Source organism: Thermobia domestica, chromosome 15, assembly GCF_964235325.1.
Source record: "Thermobia domestica chromosome 15, izTheDome1.hap1.1, whole genome shotgun sequence".
In the NCBI taxonomy this organism is placed as follows: domain Eukaryota; kingdom Metazoa; phylum Arthropoda; class Insecta; order Zygentoma; family Lepismatidae; genus Thermobia; species Thermobia domestica.
In genome coordinates, this window is record NC_137468.1 from 9,758,525 (window position 1) to 9,773,247 (window position 14,723).

A 14,723-nucleotide genomic window follows, 5' to 3' on the forward strand; every position below is an offset into this window, starting at 1 on the left:
CAGTTTAACGTCCCACGTGATGTCCTTTAGGTTAAGCGAGACGATAATTAAGGCAAGTGAATAATGGAAGAATTGGTGCAATGAGAAACTGGAAGGAAACGGGAGTACGCCGAGAAAACACATGGACACAATGTTGTCCATACAAAATTGTTTGGTCGCAGATCGAACCAGAGGTCCCACGCACCAAAGGTATACCTAAACGCTCAACCACTGAGCCACAATACTAAAATAATGTAGGATTTAGGATTTAGATTTTTGGGCTTTCGGCATCTTTGCCTGTATAAGGGATGACGTCCCTCGGCGAGCACACTATTCGGGGAAAGGGAAGGAAGAAAGCATTTGGGAAGGAAGGATGCGTCCTGGGACCTATGTTAGGTACCTTTCCGGCATTTCCCTGGTGTGAATTTCCCACAAAAACCTCTTTTAGGATGACTGGCTTGTAGAAACTTTTTACACTTTTTCGACCCAGTGGCCCCACCGGGAATCGAACCCGGGACCGCTCACACTAAAATAATTGTGTAAAATAAAATAATAGTATATCATTTATATTGCTTTGTGCATAAATTCAACGCAATACTATAAACATGCCTGACTACAAGAAAAAAAAGTATGTTTAAACAGTAAAGGGATTCCATAAGTAACTGTAAAGTATATAGTCCTAGTAAGAATAAAACGGTCTATCCTTATCTTGCGTACGGTTTTCGCGTTTTGTGAGACTGGCAACGGTGCGGTGAAGTGAAGAGAAGTGAGAAACCTTGCTCAGCCTGAAACTGAAATCGGCAGAGCAAACGCACCAAAGCAACAGGAATATCCTCCATGTTTGTAGTTGTGTTTATTCCTTGATGCTGTGAATTTTTGTTTAATTCTCGCTGTAAATAAGTGACAAGATGTAAGTAATTACTCAATTAACTAACTGTAATTAGCATAATATATTATTAAGAATATTTAAGGTATTAACACATATAGGCGAAGCATAATTTAATCATTGTCAAGTGTGTGTTAAGTAGGTTTATTATGTGTAAAATGTACAAGTTGAGCGAATTCGAGGTGACAGAGTCGTACAATATTTATCTCTATGATTGTAGTTAGTAAATACAAGCAATTTTTACAAATGATCTTGTCTTCCAATCTTAACGAGAATATTGACCTTTTGAATGCAGGAAACACCCTGTTGAATTTGCTTGAAGGAGAGAAAGTTTTCCGGATTCTTTGAACTTTAGGCACTATTACTTGCAGAATACTATCAATACTCTGTTTTTTATTTACTAGCCTATTTTGGTAGATCACTCAGTCTTCCTTTAAAATGGAAAAGGGGTTGATCTCTTCGTAAAGTAATCGTGTCACACGCAAATCAGAAGGTTACGATTGTTAGTGCATGAAATTGTTTTGCGCCAGTGAACAATATATAAAGTAAGCTGGAACTTAGAACACAGTGTGTGGAAAAGCTTTTCCTTTACAAGGAAGTAATGGAATGGAAGTAAACATATACGGAAAAAAGACTCAATCACAACTTGTTTTAAAGCTTACGCTGTTAAAGGTTTTACAATTCGAAAATTAATGCCTAAATTTTTTTCGGAAGTGTGATGACAATGGGTCAGATACATAATTTTCGCAAATATATTTATTTTTAACTACATGACAAAATGAACAAGTGAAAAATATGTTACGCTACAAATCTCGCAAACCCTCAATAAGCCAACAATGTGAATAACACGTTAAGTGTAGTTTGGTAAGTGATAATTCATATGCAAAGAGAAAACATTTGTGATGCCAGAACGCTTCACCCCAACCAAATGATCACGTGAAAATAGATGCCATCGTAATTTCGTGATACACAACATTTTGGCAGTTTAAACTCTGGGTTAGTAGGTTTAGTTCGGTTACCGAACAGTAATTTTTGTTATCCTTAGTGCACTTACTGCCAGTATTTCAGTGCAACAAAATACAAAATATTCGTGTTACATGTCACGGCGCAAGAATACGTTATGATGCATTTAGACCTTCATTCAGTTTTAATACCTTACCATTGTACGCAGTGACAGTGTGTTTTGAAAATTATAACTCAGCAATATTTGCATTCTCTTCCTTATTTCTTTTGTTCTTTTCAAGATAAATTTCGTACAAGTTTTACAATTATAATCAAATCGGATATTCGGTTTGATAGAAACGAATTGTCGGATAAGCAGAATTGAAATTCAGCACCAATTGAATCAAGGCTAAGGTTCCGTTGATGGCGCCCCGTGATCAAGAACATGAAAGATGTTTTAAACGTTGTCGTCCCGTTTCATTCAGCGTCCCATTTCGCAAATATTTGATAATTTCCTTCTTCGTCTTTTATTTATTTATTTATTTATTCATTTATTTGCTAATCACGTATGGCTCCATATTGAATTATTGCTCAAAAGTAACACATTTCAACTGTTCAGTTTTGTAAACACTATCATTATTCAGAAATGTTCATTATGATGGAGGACGAAGCTTGGTATAAAGACTACAGTGCATAAAACACGAATCAACTTAAAAGCACAAAACAACTTGTGTTAGGTGGCCAGTAAAAAGCACGAAAACTATCTGAGCCAGGGCAAAAGCGCAGCGGGCGGGTCAGCGACGGTGGGCAGGTCTATGCGCTTAAATGACGGTAGTGGAAAAACACTTCATATGCCATGAAAACACGCCTTGTGACACAGCTTTGCAGCATTTCTATGATCACTTTGTAGACTGTGTACGTATAGTAATTCACTTATTCGTGTCTTCCTTGTGGAGTACTACGTTTTAAGGTGTACGCTTTCCATTTCGTATTTCTATATTTTATACATATAAGAGGTGGGATTTGATTATTTATATAATCCTGTTGTGAACTCAATTCACATATTTCTTCTGTAGGTTCGAGCCCCGTAGGAGCTATACATTGATGAAGTACTATTGAGTGTTGATGGAAGCAATCGGTAACTTTCTCTCCCCTATGCACACTTACTAGTTTAGTTGTTAGTAATTGATTTTAAACTCTGACACATTATATTCTATTATCGGTTCAGTTAATATTCCCTCACTCCGCACTTTCCTATAGTCCAAGATTGAATTTCATTTTTCTCCGTAATTATTGGCCATACAGTGAAGACCTCTTTTAATTTTTCTCGTTTGTCCGATGCTTATATTCTGTTATAAGCATATAAGCATTCTTATATTCTGTAATTTCTTATATTCTGTTATTCGTCCATAAATTTAGTAATTTTGGGGGAACACCTGCGGCACTTAACTCTGAATCAGTAATTGTTAAAAGAGCATATGTGTAACATTTTAAACATAGTGGAACGTATTTTCATTTAACAATGACTGATTCAATTATCTACAAGACAATAAGAAGTGAAAAAGAAATATCGGGCGCTAACTTCAGTTTTCGGCGAAAATTATAGCCTGTGTTTTATAATTAGGCGTACAAGAAACTCGTTTACATCAGTTAGTCATGTTATTTAACTAGCTTATTTGTAGGCGTACTCATGCTGATGATCAAGTTTGTTATCCATCGAATGCATGGGACCTATGCAGAGTCGTTTTGACATATGATTAGCTTCATACTAAAGGCCTGACTACTGCAGAAAACATATGTTAGTCGAATGACACTAATAACACGTCAGAACGACTCTGTATAAGGTGCATATGTTTTGGAAATTTCTTGTAAATTCTGTGGATTTAGGTTATTCGAATATTTTTGTTTTCTAAATATTCGATTTCTGTAATTGGGATAAATATTTTCAAAATTATTCACTCAGAAACTTCGATGATTAATAAAAATAGGCGGATTATATTCATAGTTTTTGTGTATGTCTTAATGTAACCTTGCCATGGAAATAGGCGTGTGAACCCCTAATCTGCTGGACGTCTGGGTTTGAGACTAGGTACTCGATGGTGATTTAAATTAAAATGGAAGTACCGTAAGTCATATGTAATTTCTGCTCCTGCATTAATTTTACTATTTTGCTGCTGTTAGCAGAATTAAGGTACGTTACACATCTGAAGTTAAATTAGTGAAGGCCAAAAGGAAGTATTAAACTGAAATTATGAAAGAAAATCTACTAAATAAAGCAATTGTGAAAAGAATCAGTAACGTGATTCGTTTCATCTGCTTGTTGAATAATATATATAGATCTTGGACAATACCTTAAGCTGAACTCTTATTTTGGTTGAAGGATTCTTCAAAATTAAGGTAAAACTAAGCATAACGGTTTGGAGGTTCTAATAGTGCAGTTCAGATTCCTTTTACGAGACAGACATTGAGTTTTGAGACCATGAACATGATTCGTGGCTAGTTTTATTTTAGTTCCTCCTCCTACAGTGTGAATTGGCTGTATTTCTGAGTCTTCCACGATATTTTACTACACTTCTAAATCACTAGTGTTTTTAATTTATTTTATTTTTAAGTTCAGTAACTTAAAATTTATAATCCAGATAAAATGAATAGAATAGAATATTTTTTATTGTCGTTAAACAACATTTGTTGCAATAGACAACGTCAAGAGAGTATACAAAATATATACATTGAATAGGTACAGAACTAGTCACTTTTTATTTTTTAATTCTTTCTCAAATTCTAAAACGCTATACACAGCTGTTTCAATGAGCCAAGATTTACAGCGTTTCTCAAAGTTTCTATTACACATACCACGGATTTCTGTAGGTAGAAAATTATACATCTTCATCGCAGTGTATTTATAACTCTTTTGTGTTTTACTTAACCTGAAATATGGTGTATCGAGGTCGTCTCCGTATCTTGTATTATAGCAATGAATTTCATTTCGAGTACTGATATTTTCCAAGTTTTCTTTAATATACATGAGACAGCTATAGATATACATTGAGGGCACTGTCATGATTTGCATCTCTTTAAAGAAAGGTCTGCAAGAGTCATTATCACGTAGTCCCTTTAACACTCTTATTGCCTTTTTTTTGCCATTTAAATACGGTTTGAGCACCAGCTGAATTACCCTATAATAATATACCGTAGAGCAATAGAGAATGAAAGAAAGCATAATAAGCTGACAGAAGTATTTTTTCATTAACAACAGATTTTAGTTTACGTAATAAATATATAACTCTAGATAGTCTTCTACATAGAATTTCAGTATGTATGTTCCGGTTTAACTTTGGATCCAAGTGGATTCCTAACAGTTTTACAGAATGACACTCATTAAAATCATTTATGTTGTTATTAAGATGAAAATACAAAACATCCTTCTTTGATATATTTAATAGCAGCCTATTACAATTTAGCGATACTGAACACGTTTCTAACATTTGAGTGTTTTTAGTTTGAACATTTTTAAAATTTTTATCCATGGTTAAGGCAGTTGTATTATCAGCATACAAAACACTGTCAAAAGGAAGAAAACTTGGAAAATCATTAACGTAAACTAGAAAAAGAATGGCCCCAGGAGACTTACCTGTGGTACACCAGTTGTTACATTAAAAAATTCTGAAGTCGAATTACCAACGCAAACAGCCTGTTTTCTGTTACTAAGATAAGATTTAATCAGAGACAGTTCTTTTTCTTTAACCCCATAATAATGCAATTTTGAAAGGAGTATATCATGTGACACTGTATCGAAAGCTTTCGTTAAATCTAATAGTGTTGCACAAACATTCATATTTTCAAAACAGTCTAATACTTGTGATACTGATATACTAAATTTCTTCAAACCAGTTTTGTTTCGTAGAATAATTCTTATTACTGCACATACAATCACAGCAAATAAATATCAGTGGAATAAGTACAGTTTAATGCATACTTTATTTAAAATGATTCTTTGCTGGTATTTACAAAAATAAGTGCCACAATTATTTAGACTTCATTAATTTCTTATTTTGATTCTGGTACAGATGCATGCTTAGTGGCCCAGGCAAAATAGCTATATTATAATTACGTGGGCGCATGGGGGGATATTCAAAATTAACAAAAAATTGGCTACTTACCAATGAATCCTCCCTTGAAAAATTTAAAGATTTTGACGTTTCGGAACTCTCAGCTGGTTTCTTCCTCTGGTAAAACCAGCTGAGAGTTCCGAAACGTCAAAATCTTTAAATTTTTCAAGGGAGGATTCATTGGTAGGTAGCCAGTTTTTTGTTAAAACACCTATATGTTTAAATAATTGTTACAAATATTACAGCAATAATTGTAAGTAGTGAAATGTGAATGATAGAATAGGAATAGAACAAGAAATTTCTATTTATGTATGAACCAATATTAAAGTAAAGTAGTGACGTGTGTTGTAACTTGTATAGAAAGCACCCAAGACTATTATCCTATTTTTCATTTGTTATATATATTAACATTCCATGTATAGAAACAAAATAATGCATGTAAACACGTAAGCACAACGTGGTAAGAAAATTTGAAAGTTATTGAAAATTTCATAATTACATAACTATTGAAAACCAATTACAGTGAAAGACAAAATTTATCCATATCAGTTGTCAGTAAAAGTTTATTGCAAACTTTCTTTTTCTTTTAAAATGTCCGTATATAATTTGCTGTGGGTTATTTTTTTATTTCACAATAGGCCATTAAAAAAAAGGCCAGATCAAAGAATTTGTATTGAACAAAGGACACTTTTTGGCCGGCAGAAAAATGCCGCCGAATATTCAGAAAATATGATTGATTCACCAATAAATAAACAGGGATGAAAACTGACCTTTTTTTCCTTTCAATTTCTTCTGTCATAAGCACAGGATTTTATATTTCTTCACTGTTTGATATCGCGAATATCCGTAAAGCTTCGTTTGTATTACAACCTCTTATGTGCTGACTTAAGGGTTTCTTATAAATTCTATCTAATAGGGAAATGAAATAATCTATCGCGAGTTTGTCTTCTGCAATAGAAGTGATTAGCCAATCGTAGAAGTTAGGAATATGATCGATTTTGGGTTTGCTAAAAATGTCTTAGCACGCTTCATGCATAATGCCTCACTTACAAGATACGAGCAAATAAGTGTGTCTCGTTATTCTGATTCACGAATAGTACGTAATATTGTCTTCGTTGAAATGTTTGCCTCACTTCTGGTGCTGGTCATTTATTCTGTTTCGGTAGGCAGCATCACGTAGCAAGTGGAGCAGAGGTAGGGTGTCAGTTTTCTTTTCCCGTGGTTAAAAACAAAAAAAAAAAAATGAAATGAAAAAGGTTCCGAGCCATGTTGGGATTGCTGACCTTGAAGAGACAGACAGTATAGAGGAAATTACTGCCTATGAAGGAAGAGAGCTCAGTCTTTCCGTACCCAGCACAGATCTGCATTCAGCATTCACTGCTCATTTCCAGCAGCGCTGGCAACTTGAATGAGGCTAGACTGTCAGTAATAAAACATTTTGTACTCAAACCGGCACTTGGCGTCGGGATCACCAGTTTCAAGGTTTCGACTTGACAAGAGGAACGAATTCTAACTCTACATTGCATCGGGCTTCGAACTTAATACATGAATTTCTGCTTTGTGGCGACGATTTACCATTGGGTGGATTCTTTGGAGCTAGATAGTATTCAACATTCGCTTGTGGATTGTTCACATTATGCTCAGCTTAGAGCTGACTTTGCCTTATCAATAGTCATAGCAACACTACTCGAAGATGACTGTCGAAAGATGTCACAAGCTTTTATGTTTCTTCGTCAGCCCATGCCCTAACTGCATTGTGGTCGCCCTAGTGTTTATACTGAACTCATTTTTGTTCTCTGTCTATTGTCGCTTAATGCGTTCTTTGTGTCAAATTCAAGTGCCAGTCTTGGGACGTATTTATTTACCTTTTCTCTTTAATACTAATTCAGGCCTTTCTTTTATCTTTAATACTGACTCAGGCCTTTCTTTTATCTTTAATACTGACTCAGGCTTTCTTTTATCTTTAATACTGACTCAGGCTTTCTTTTATCTTTAATACTGACTCAGGCTTTCTTTTATCTTTAATACTGACTCAGGCTTTCTTTTATCTTTAATACTGACTCAAGCCTTTCTTTTATCTTTAATACTGACTCAGGCTTTCTTTTATCTTTAATACTAACTCGGGACTTCCTTTACCAGTGCTGTGTAGCCGGGGCAAAGGAAGGTTAATATCCCACAATGTGTGTATGTTTTCTATATTATAATGACTTTCATGGCAGAGACGTTGCTGAATTTTACACGTTGATGAGTGCAAAGACCTTTGTAATATAACACACCCAATACCAATATCTTAGTCTAAAAATGAAGGAGTAAAGAGATAATATAATTTAAGAATAACTGTACGTGTACATGAACTATGTAATTATGATTAATAATAATCTGTCCTGGAAATCTTATTCTGCTTCTTTTATTCCTAGTACGATTTCAGCAAACAATTCTATTGTCTTTTACGGTTAGACAGTACCGCCAATGTATCTTCGACTCTTCATTTCTTTTTAATATTAACATTTCCATGTAAAATCTTAAAATTAGTAATAAGCTCACACACTAACTCACAACTTCGCGGTGCCAATATGAAAATAATTTACAATGTAACTCTTCACGCACGTTTCATACAATTTAAAGTGTTTCACTTTAGCTCAGATCCTTTCTTCATCTTTAACACACAGAGAAAAATTTCTTCCATTTATACAAATACTAGCAGCGTTCACCCCGCTTCGCTGCGGTCACCCCGGAACGCAATAAACTTTGTTACTTAGATAATTTTTACTTTTTCGCTTTCAAGTGATATGATAAAAACCATAGAAGATTGCAGTAAATCTTAACATTATATCGCCTGTCATTTATGTTAACCCGCCCCGCTTCGCTGCGGTCATCCCGGTGCTGGCATATTGTAAAAGTGTCTGTAAAAATAAGCAAATCAATTAAAAAATTTTAAACAGAAGATTCAAGCTATTTTCCGCTGTATATCGCCTGTCATTTATGTTAACCCGCCGGGTGACACGGTCATGCGGGTTGCATATAAATACGTTTATTTTTACCTATGATGAACTAATAACAAAGGATTTGTACGTTATGGACACTTGAATGGTCAATTATCTCAAGACACTGGTAATTAAAAATTAAAGTGATATGATAAAAACCATCTAGGGTCCAAATCCTAATAACCCCCCAAAAATGAAAGAAATTGGTTCAGCCGTATTAGCGTGATGAGCGGACAAAGGATTTTGTACGTTCTCTTTTATATATATAGATGAAAATTGCGATACCTACCTTTACGGTATGAAGTTATGAAGGATTTCGTTTTTGAATAAACCTGTTTTATAACTAAATCCCAATTCTTATTGAGGTTTCCTTCGTCTAAATATAACGTTGAGTATTTTGTTCTGGTGTAACATGACGGACACATTTCTTTCAACTGATGATTGCGTTTTCTTATTAACTTTTGACCTCCTTTAAGTAGTGTTCATGCATACCTAGATGTCTTGATAAGCCAAAAACGCGGTAGAATCCTAAAGTTTTTCGTCTTTTCTGTGTTCTTGTATTCTAGTTCCTATACACCTCTTTGTCGTCCGAATGTAAGAACTGTAACACTGACAGGTAGCTTGGTAGACACCAGTATGCAACATACTTTTTGTAATCCGAAAATACTTATCAATATCCCTAGCTGATTTGCAGCTGAAAGATGAGTATTCGTTTATCTTAAGAGGTGTCGATTTCCCCTCAAGTACTTGGGCAAGATTCCGCCAATTGTATCATTCTCTCTATATATGTTATTTAAGACTTCTGGGTCAAAGGACAGATTGTCTGAATATTTCATCTCTTTTCAATAACTATTTAATGGTCTACAAAATATACTCTTTAAAAAAAAATCAGTATAGTAAACTTTTGGAAAGAAAATCTTAGTCTATAGTGCATAGGGGAATGACAGAAAAATTGAAAATCACAAACGCTAACAATATACAAAAAAGAACACAACAGAGGTACTGACAGAGTTTATGATAGCCCTGTCAGCGCAAAGTATGTTGATTTCATTCTGTTTTATATATATTTTAATCTTTCCATGGAAATATCTCGAAAACAGTTGAACATAAATCAACTGAACAAAAACTCAAATAGAAAATACCATGGGGCAAATCGAATAGTGATGTCGCGAAGCCCCCAGGACCGCTTTTCAAGGAAGCCCGGGACCCAACTTTAAAATTTTAAATTGGAACATGGAGCGAGTGACACCTCATTCGATAGATCTTTAAAAACTAAAAAGCGATGTGGCAAAAGATTTTTCATATTGGTCACCGTATTCAAAATGGCCGCCAAGATATGTTACCTGTATCAGATAAACGTTCAGTGGCACTAATATGAAAACGGTTGAACATAAATGAACCAAACAATCAAATAGAAAACCCATGGGGTAAATCAAATAATGTTGTCCCGGTGCCCCCCAGGGCCGCCTTTCATGGGAACCGAGGCCCAACTTAGAAATTTTAAACGAAAATATGGGTCAAGTGATACCTCGTTGGATAGATCTTCATACACTAAACAGTGTTGTGGCAAAAGATTGTTCATATGGGTCACCGTTTTCAAAATGGCCGCCAAGACATGGTGCTTGTATCAGATAAAACGTCCAATACCACTAATATGAAACGGTTGAAGATAATAACGGATGAACAGAATAAAACTCCTATAGGAAATCACAGAGGGTATTTATCATTGCACGGCTCGAAAATGTTGCAACAGAGGAGATGATGATTAGAGTAAAAGGGCCATAATGCAAAAGATGAAATCTAATTCCTAGAAAATTATCGGTCCAACGTTAAGTGGGTGAAGCGGGACGGGAAGGAACGGAGAAATTGCAAACGAGAACCTTAGTTTTTGCAAATTATATCTACACAACAAAATTATCTGAAGTGTGCTTTTATAAGAGATAGATGTCTGTAGTAAAATTCTTGTTAAATGGTACCTTCCATTTTGATTACAGGTAATGATTTGTGCAAAAATAAATAAACGGAAATGCGAAACCAATTTGTTGAACAATGTAATTTTAGAACAACGTGTACAAACGTTGGTTTTGCTCAAAAAAGTCGTCTGCACAATATTCGTTCATTACAGTACCAGTCACTTGTATACCCAAGTGTTTCAAACAAACCATACTTATTGCAAGTAAAAGGAGGGTTCTCATTTGAAAGTTTACCATTCATTCCCGCTTCACCCACTTACGGAGGGAGATTGGAAAGACAATTTTCTAAGAATTAAATTTCCTCTTTGGCATTATGTCACTTATACTTTAATAATTCAGGACGTGTTTCAGCGTTTTCTGGCGTGAAGGAAAAATGATACGGGTTGCAGTTGTTACAATAAAAATGGCCATATCTCGAAATCCCTTAAAATTAGACATGCGTTAGGGATATGAGAAGTGCAAGAGTTTCGGGGCGAAGTTGATAGATAGCCGAAATCTATTTATACATATGTGCCTATTATGCAAAGTGAGAACACCTTTCATAATTTAAGGAAGTAATTTGTATAATTTTGGAAAAACGCAAAGTACTGGAAAAAATATATTTCTTCCACAAAATGTTAATTCATTTTGTTACCCTACTTGGTTCGATTCCCAGTGGAAGAGCATCGAATGCACTGCAGTGTCAGCTTGTAGGTCTCTACTGACAAGAGACATAATTGCAAATCAATCAATTCTAACGCCGTGCATTTTTTTTTTTTTTTTTTTTTTTCCTATTCGCCGTGTACTGTTCGTTGACTATTCTCACACGTGTCAATCCCAGAATATAATTTCACATGGTCAGAACTGTTTACTAAAACTGAAAGTTTGTGTTCTAGTTAGAGCCCCTGTTCTATATTGTTACTTTTCGAGATAGTCGTTCATTAGATGTTCTGGAAGAGTTTTAAAAGAACGCGATGACCTTAGTTTCAAGGTAATGTATTCCTGTGTGAACGCGTGTGCAGCTGGGAAGTTGGCCAGGATGTCAATAACCTTGACCTTGTTCACAAGGAAGCTCATCAGATCACTAGACTGACGTTTAATTGCTACTCAGGAATGTATAAACAGTTTTTTTTCTAATAACCATGTATATAATTAATTTACATATGACGATGTCCAATTAAAGGGCGGTAAAAGAGAAAGGACGTACTATTTATAGACTTACACATATACAGGTACTTATATACATTATGACCATGAATTTTAGCTCTATTACCTCGCTGGTCCTATTAAGCAGAATGTACTGCTATATTCAACCAACTTCGCTGTTCTGTAAGCTCTACGAACGGTTTCTCTGTGGGGCATAGTAGCTCAGTGTTAGTGCTCACCTCTTGGGCAAGGCTTCCCTGATTTGATCCCCGGCCACACGCCTTTGTAATAGACAACATTATATTTGTGGGTTTTCTCGGAGTTTTCCCGCTTCCTACATTCTCATTCCACCATTTCGTTCATAATCATTCAGTTTCATTCATCATCTGTCTGCTGTGGCCTAAAAAACACAATTCTGGGACGTAAGACGAGAAATTGAAATGAAATGAAATCTTTAAGTTTTACGTCCCACGTTTATGCCGGTTAGGCTAAAGGAGACGGTGATGATGAGTAATGAATGAAATGGTGGAATGAAGAAAGTGGGAGGAAACGGGAGAACCCCGAAAAAGCCCACGCACGCGGTGTTTGTCCACCACAAAGTTCACTTGGTAGGGGCTGGGATCGAACCCCTGACCCCAAGCACCAGAGGTGAACGCTCTACCACTGAGCCACCGCGGCCCCGCGAGAAATTGTATTTACTTTCATTTTCATGTTAAGTTGTAAATCCAAGTATCCTTTAGCATCGGCCGTGAAAATGGACGTTACTCAAAACAACGAAATAATGTGATTCCGGTGGGTAATTTACTATTGAAAAATGGATATATTATTAAAAATGCTTTATTATTAACAGAAAGAAGAAAACTTACAATATGTATTGTACAAATTATAATATGGGGGATGATCAGAAAGTAAGGTTACAAACCCTGCAGTGAAACGTGTATATATTATTTCATACAACCAATACAGCCACCAGATTGCACATACATTAGGTTATTTTTCGACATAGTCTCGTGGGATGAATTTGAAGATTCCTTTCTGGTAAAAATTCTGTTTTTGAGTGTTCAGCCACATTGTAACGAATTGTTTCACGTCCTCGTCGGAAGCGAAGCGACGGCCTCCTAGGTGCTCCTTCAAGTGCGGAAACAGGTGAAAGTCTCTTGGAACGAGATCTGGGCTGTAGGGAGGGTGGTTTATGCTGTCCGAGCTGTGTTCAGGTCTATTGATGGCGTGCTGAGTCGGCAACTGCGTTCCTTGTCAGCGACGTTTTCTCTACCAGCCGCAAACTTTCGACACCATTCTGTTGACATGCTGATGAGACATTACAGTCTCTCCGCAAACTTCTACCAGCTGCCGGTAAATTTCAGTCGCGGTTGCATGTTTCGCTCACAGAAATAGAATAACCGAGCGGACTTCTACGCGAGATCAATTTTCCAAACGAGTCGCCATTTGTGTGTACTTACAACTAGCGCCGTAGGTAACGTGTGGCTGAAACTGCAAAGGTACCAGCACAATGTATTAAAATTACTGCACACTCCTAATTTCTCCATAACAGGCGAAACTCCAGAAATATCGACCTTGTAACTCTAGTTTCTGATCCTCCCTCGTACATTGGAAATTCAAATGTACAGAAGTAAATACGTACAAAATTAGACATTATATAGTTAAAATTATAAAATGATAGTGTAATAATAAAAAATATTATTTAGCAAAATCCAAGGAAAAAGGAAATCGAAATTTCTCGAAGGAAATTAGCCTAGTCCGTATTTTCCTCAACTTATCCTTATGGAAAGATTATCCCATACTAACGTACCTAGCATTCCAAGGACGATACGGCCTGGAATTGCAGAAGTCTTATTTTGCGGTTTCCTGTATTATAACCAGTGTTCGTAGTTTGAAGGAAATTTCCCTAATCTAGGGAAATTTCGTAGGTAAATTTAGCAAAAGGGAATTTTTTCAATAAAGCGTGAAAATTCAGGGAAATTCTCACTCTCACTGATTGATCAATATAAATGCTTAACTTTTTCTTTGTTCGTCAGAGATAAACCGGTACAATAGCAATAGTGTGTGTGTGTTTAGGGAATGTCTTTTCAAAGTAGCATAATTTGCACTCCATTATTGAGTGGGTGTATATGTGTATTATTTTCTTTAAAAGAGTGAAGGAAAAAGTAAAAATAATAGAAATAAGAAACAAATTAGCAAAAGAAATGTGCATGGCACTTCCTTTAATATAGCGAAATTAATCTTCTCACAAAACTTCTGTCATAGAAGTTGGACAGTCAAACGAGGGAGAATTTGATAGGCAAAGGGAAAATTTTGTGTCAGTCGAGGGAAATTTTCTTAAGAAAACCTGCAAACACTAGTTATAACATGCCACACATTAATTACAAGGCCCCAAAATACCAGACTGAAGCTGGATTTTTTTTTTTTTTTTCATCCGTGAGTAGTTTGTTCTGATTAAAGTTTCATTCAGTCATATCAGGCAAGTGCAGTAACAGACCAAACTTTTCCACGCTGCGGCTCCCTTTAGAGTCTACAATACATGTGAAGGACCGCTTGCAATATATACTGTTAATATTTATATTTGCTCTATATGTTAGTGTATATAGCCTATATATGGGTGTGGGTGTGTTTTTGTTTTTCTTTGCTTTGGTGTAATCATGTTAGAGTAGTATGATGCCTACCCCTCTAATCGGGCAGTCCTGTGTTTCAAACCTGTGATCGGACA

General features: G+C 35.7%; 1 protein-coding gene across 9 annotated transcripts in view; it reads left to right on the forward strand.

The window, feature by feature from the left end:
- Positions 1-728: 728 nt before the first annotated feature.
- LOC145672066 (vesicle-associated membrane protein 3-like) overlaps positions 729-14,723 on the forward strand; it is a 100,310-nt gene continuing 86,315 nt past the window's right edge. For 3 of the 9 annotated variants that reach the window (XM_081741307.1, XM_081741303.1, XM_081741308.1), the window contains exon 1: positions 729-889. In XM_081741307.1, the coding sequence (XP_081597433.1) occupies positions 888-889 (2 nt within the window). In that variant the 5' untranslated portion in view covers positions 729-887. The remainder of the gene's footprint in view (positions 890-14,723) is intronic. The other 6 variants (XM_081741305.1, XM_081741306.1, XM_081741304.1 and 3 more) reach the window with 4 other exon arrangements.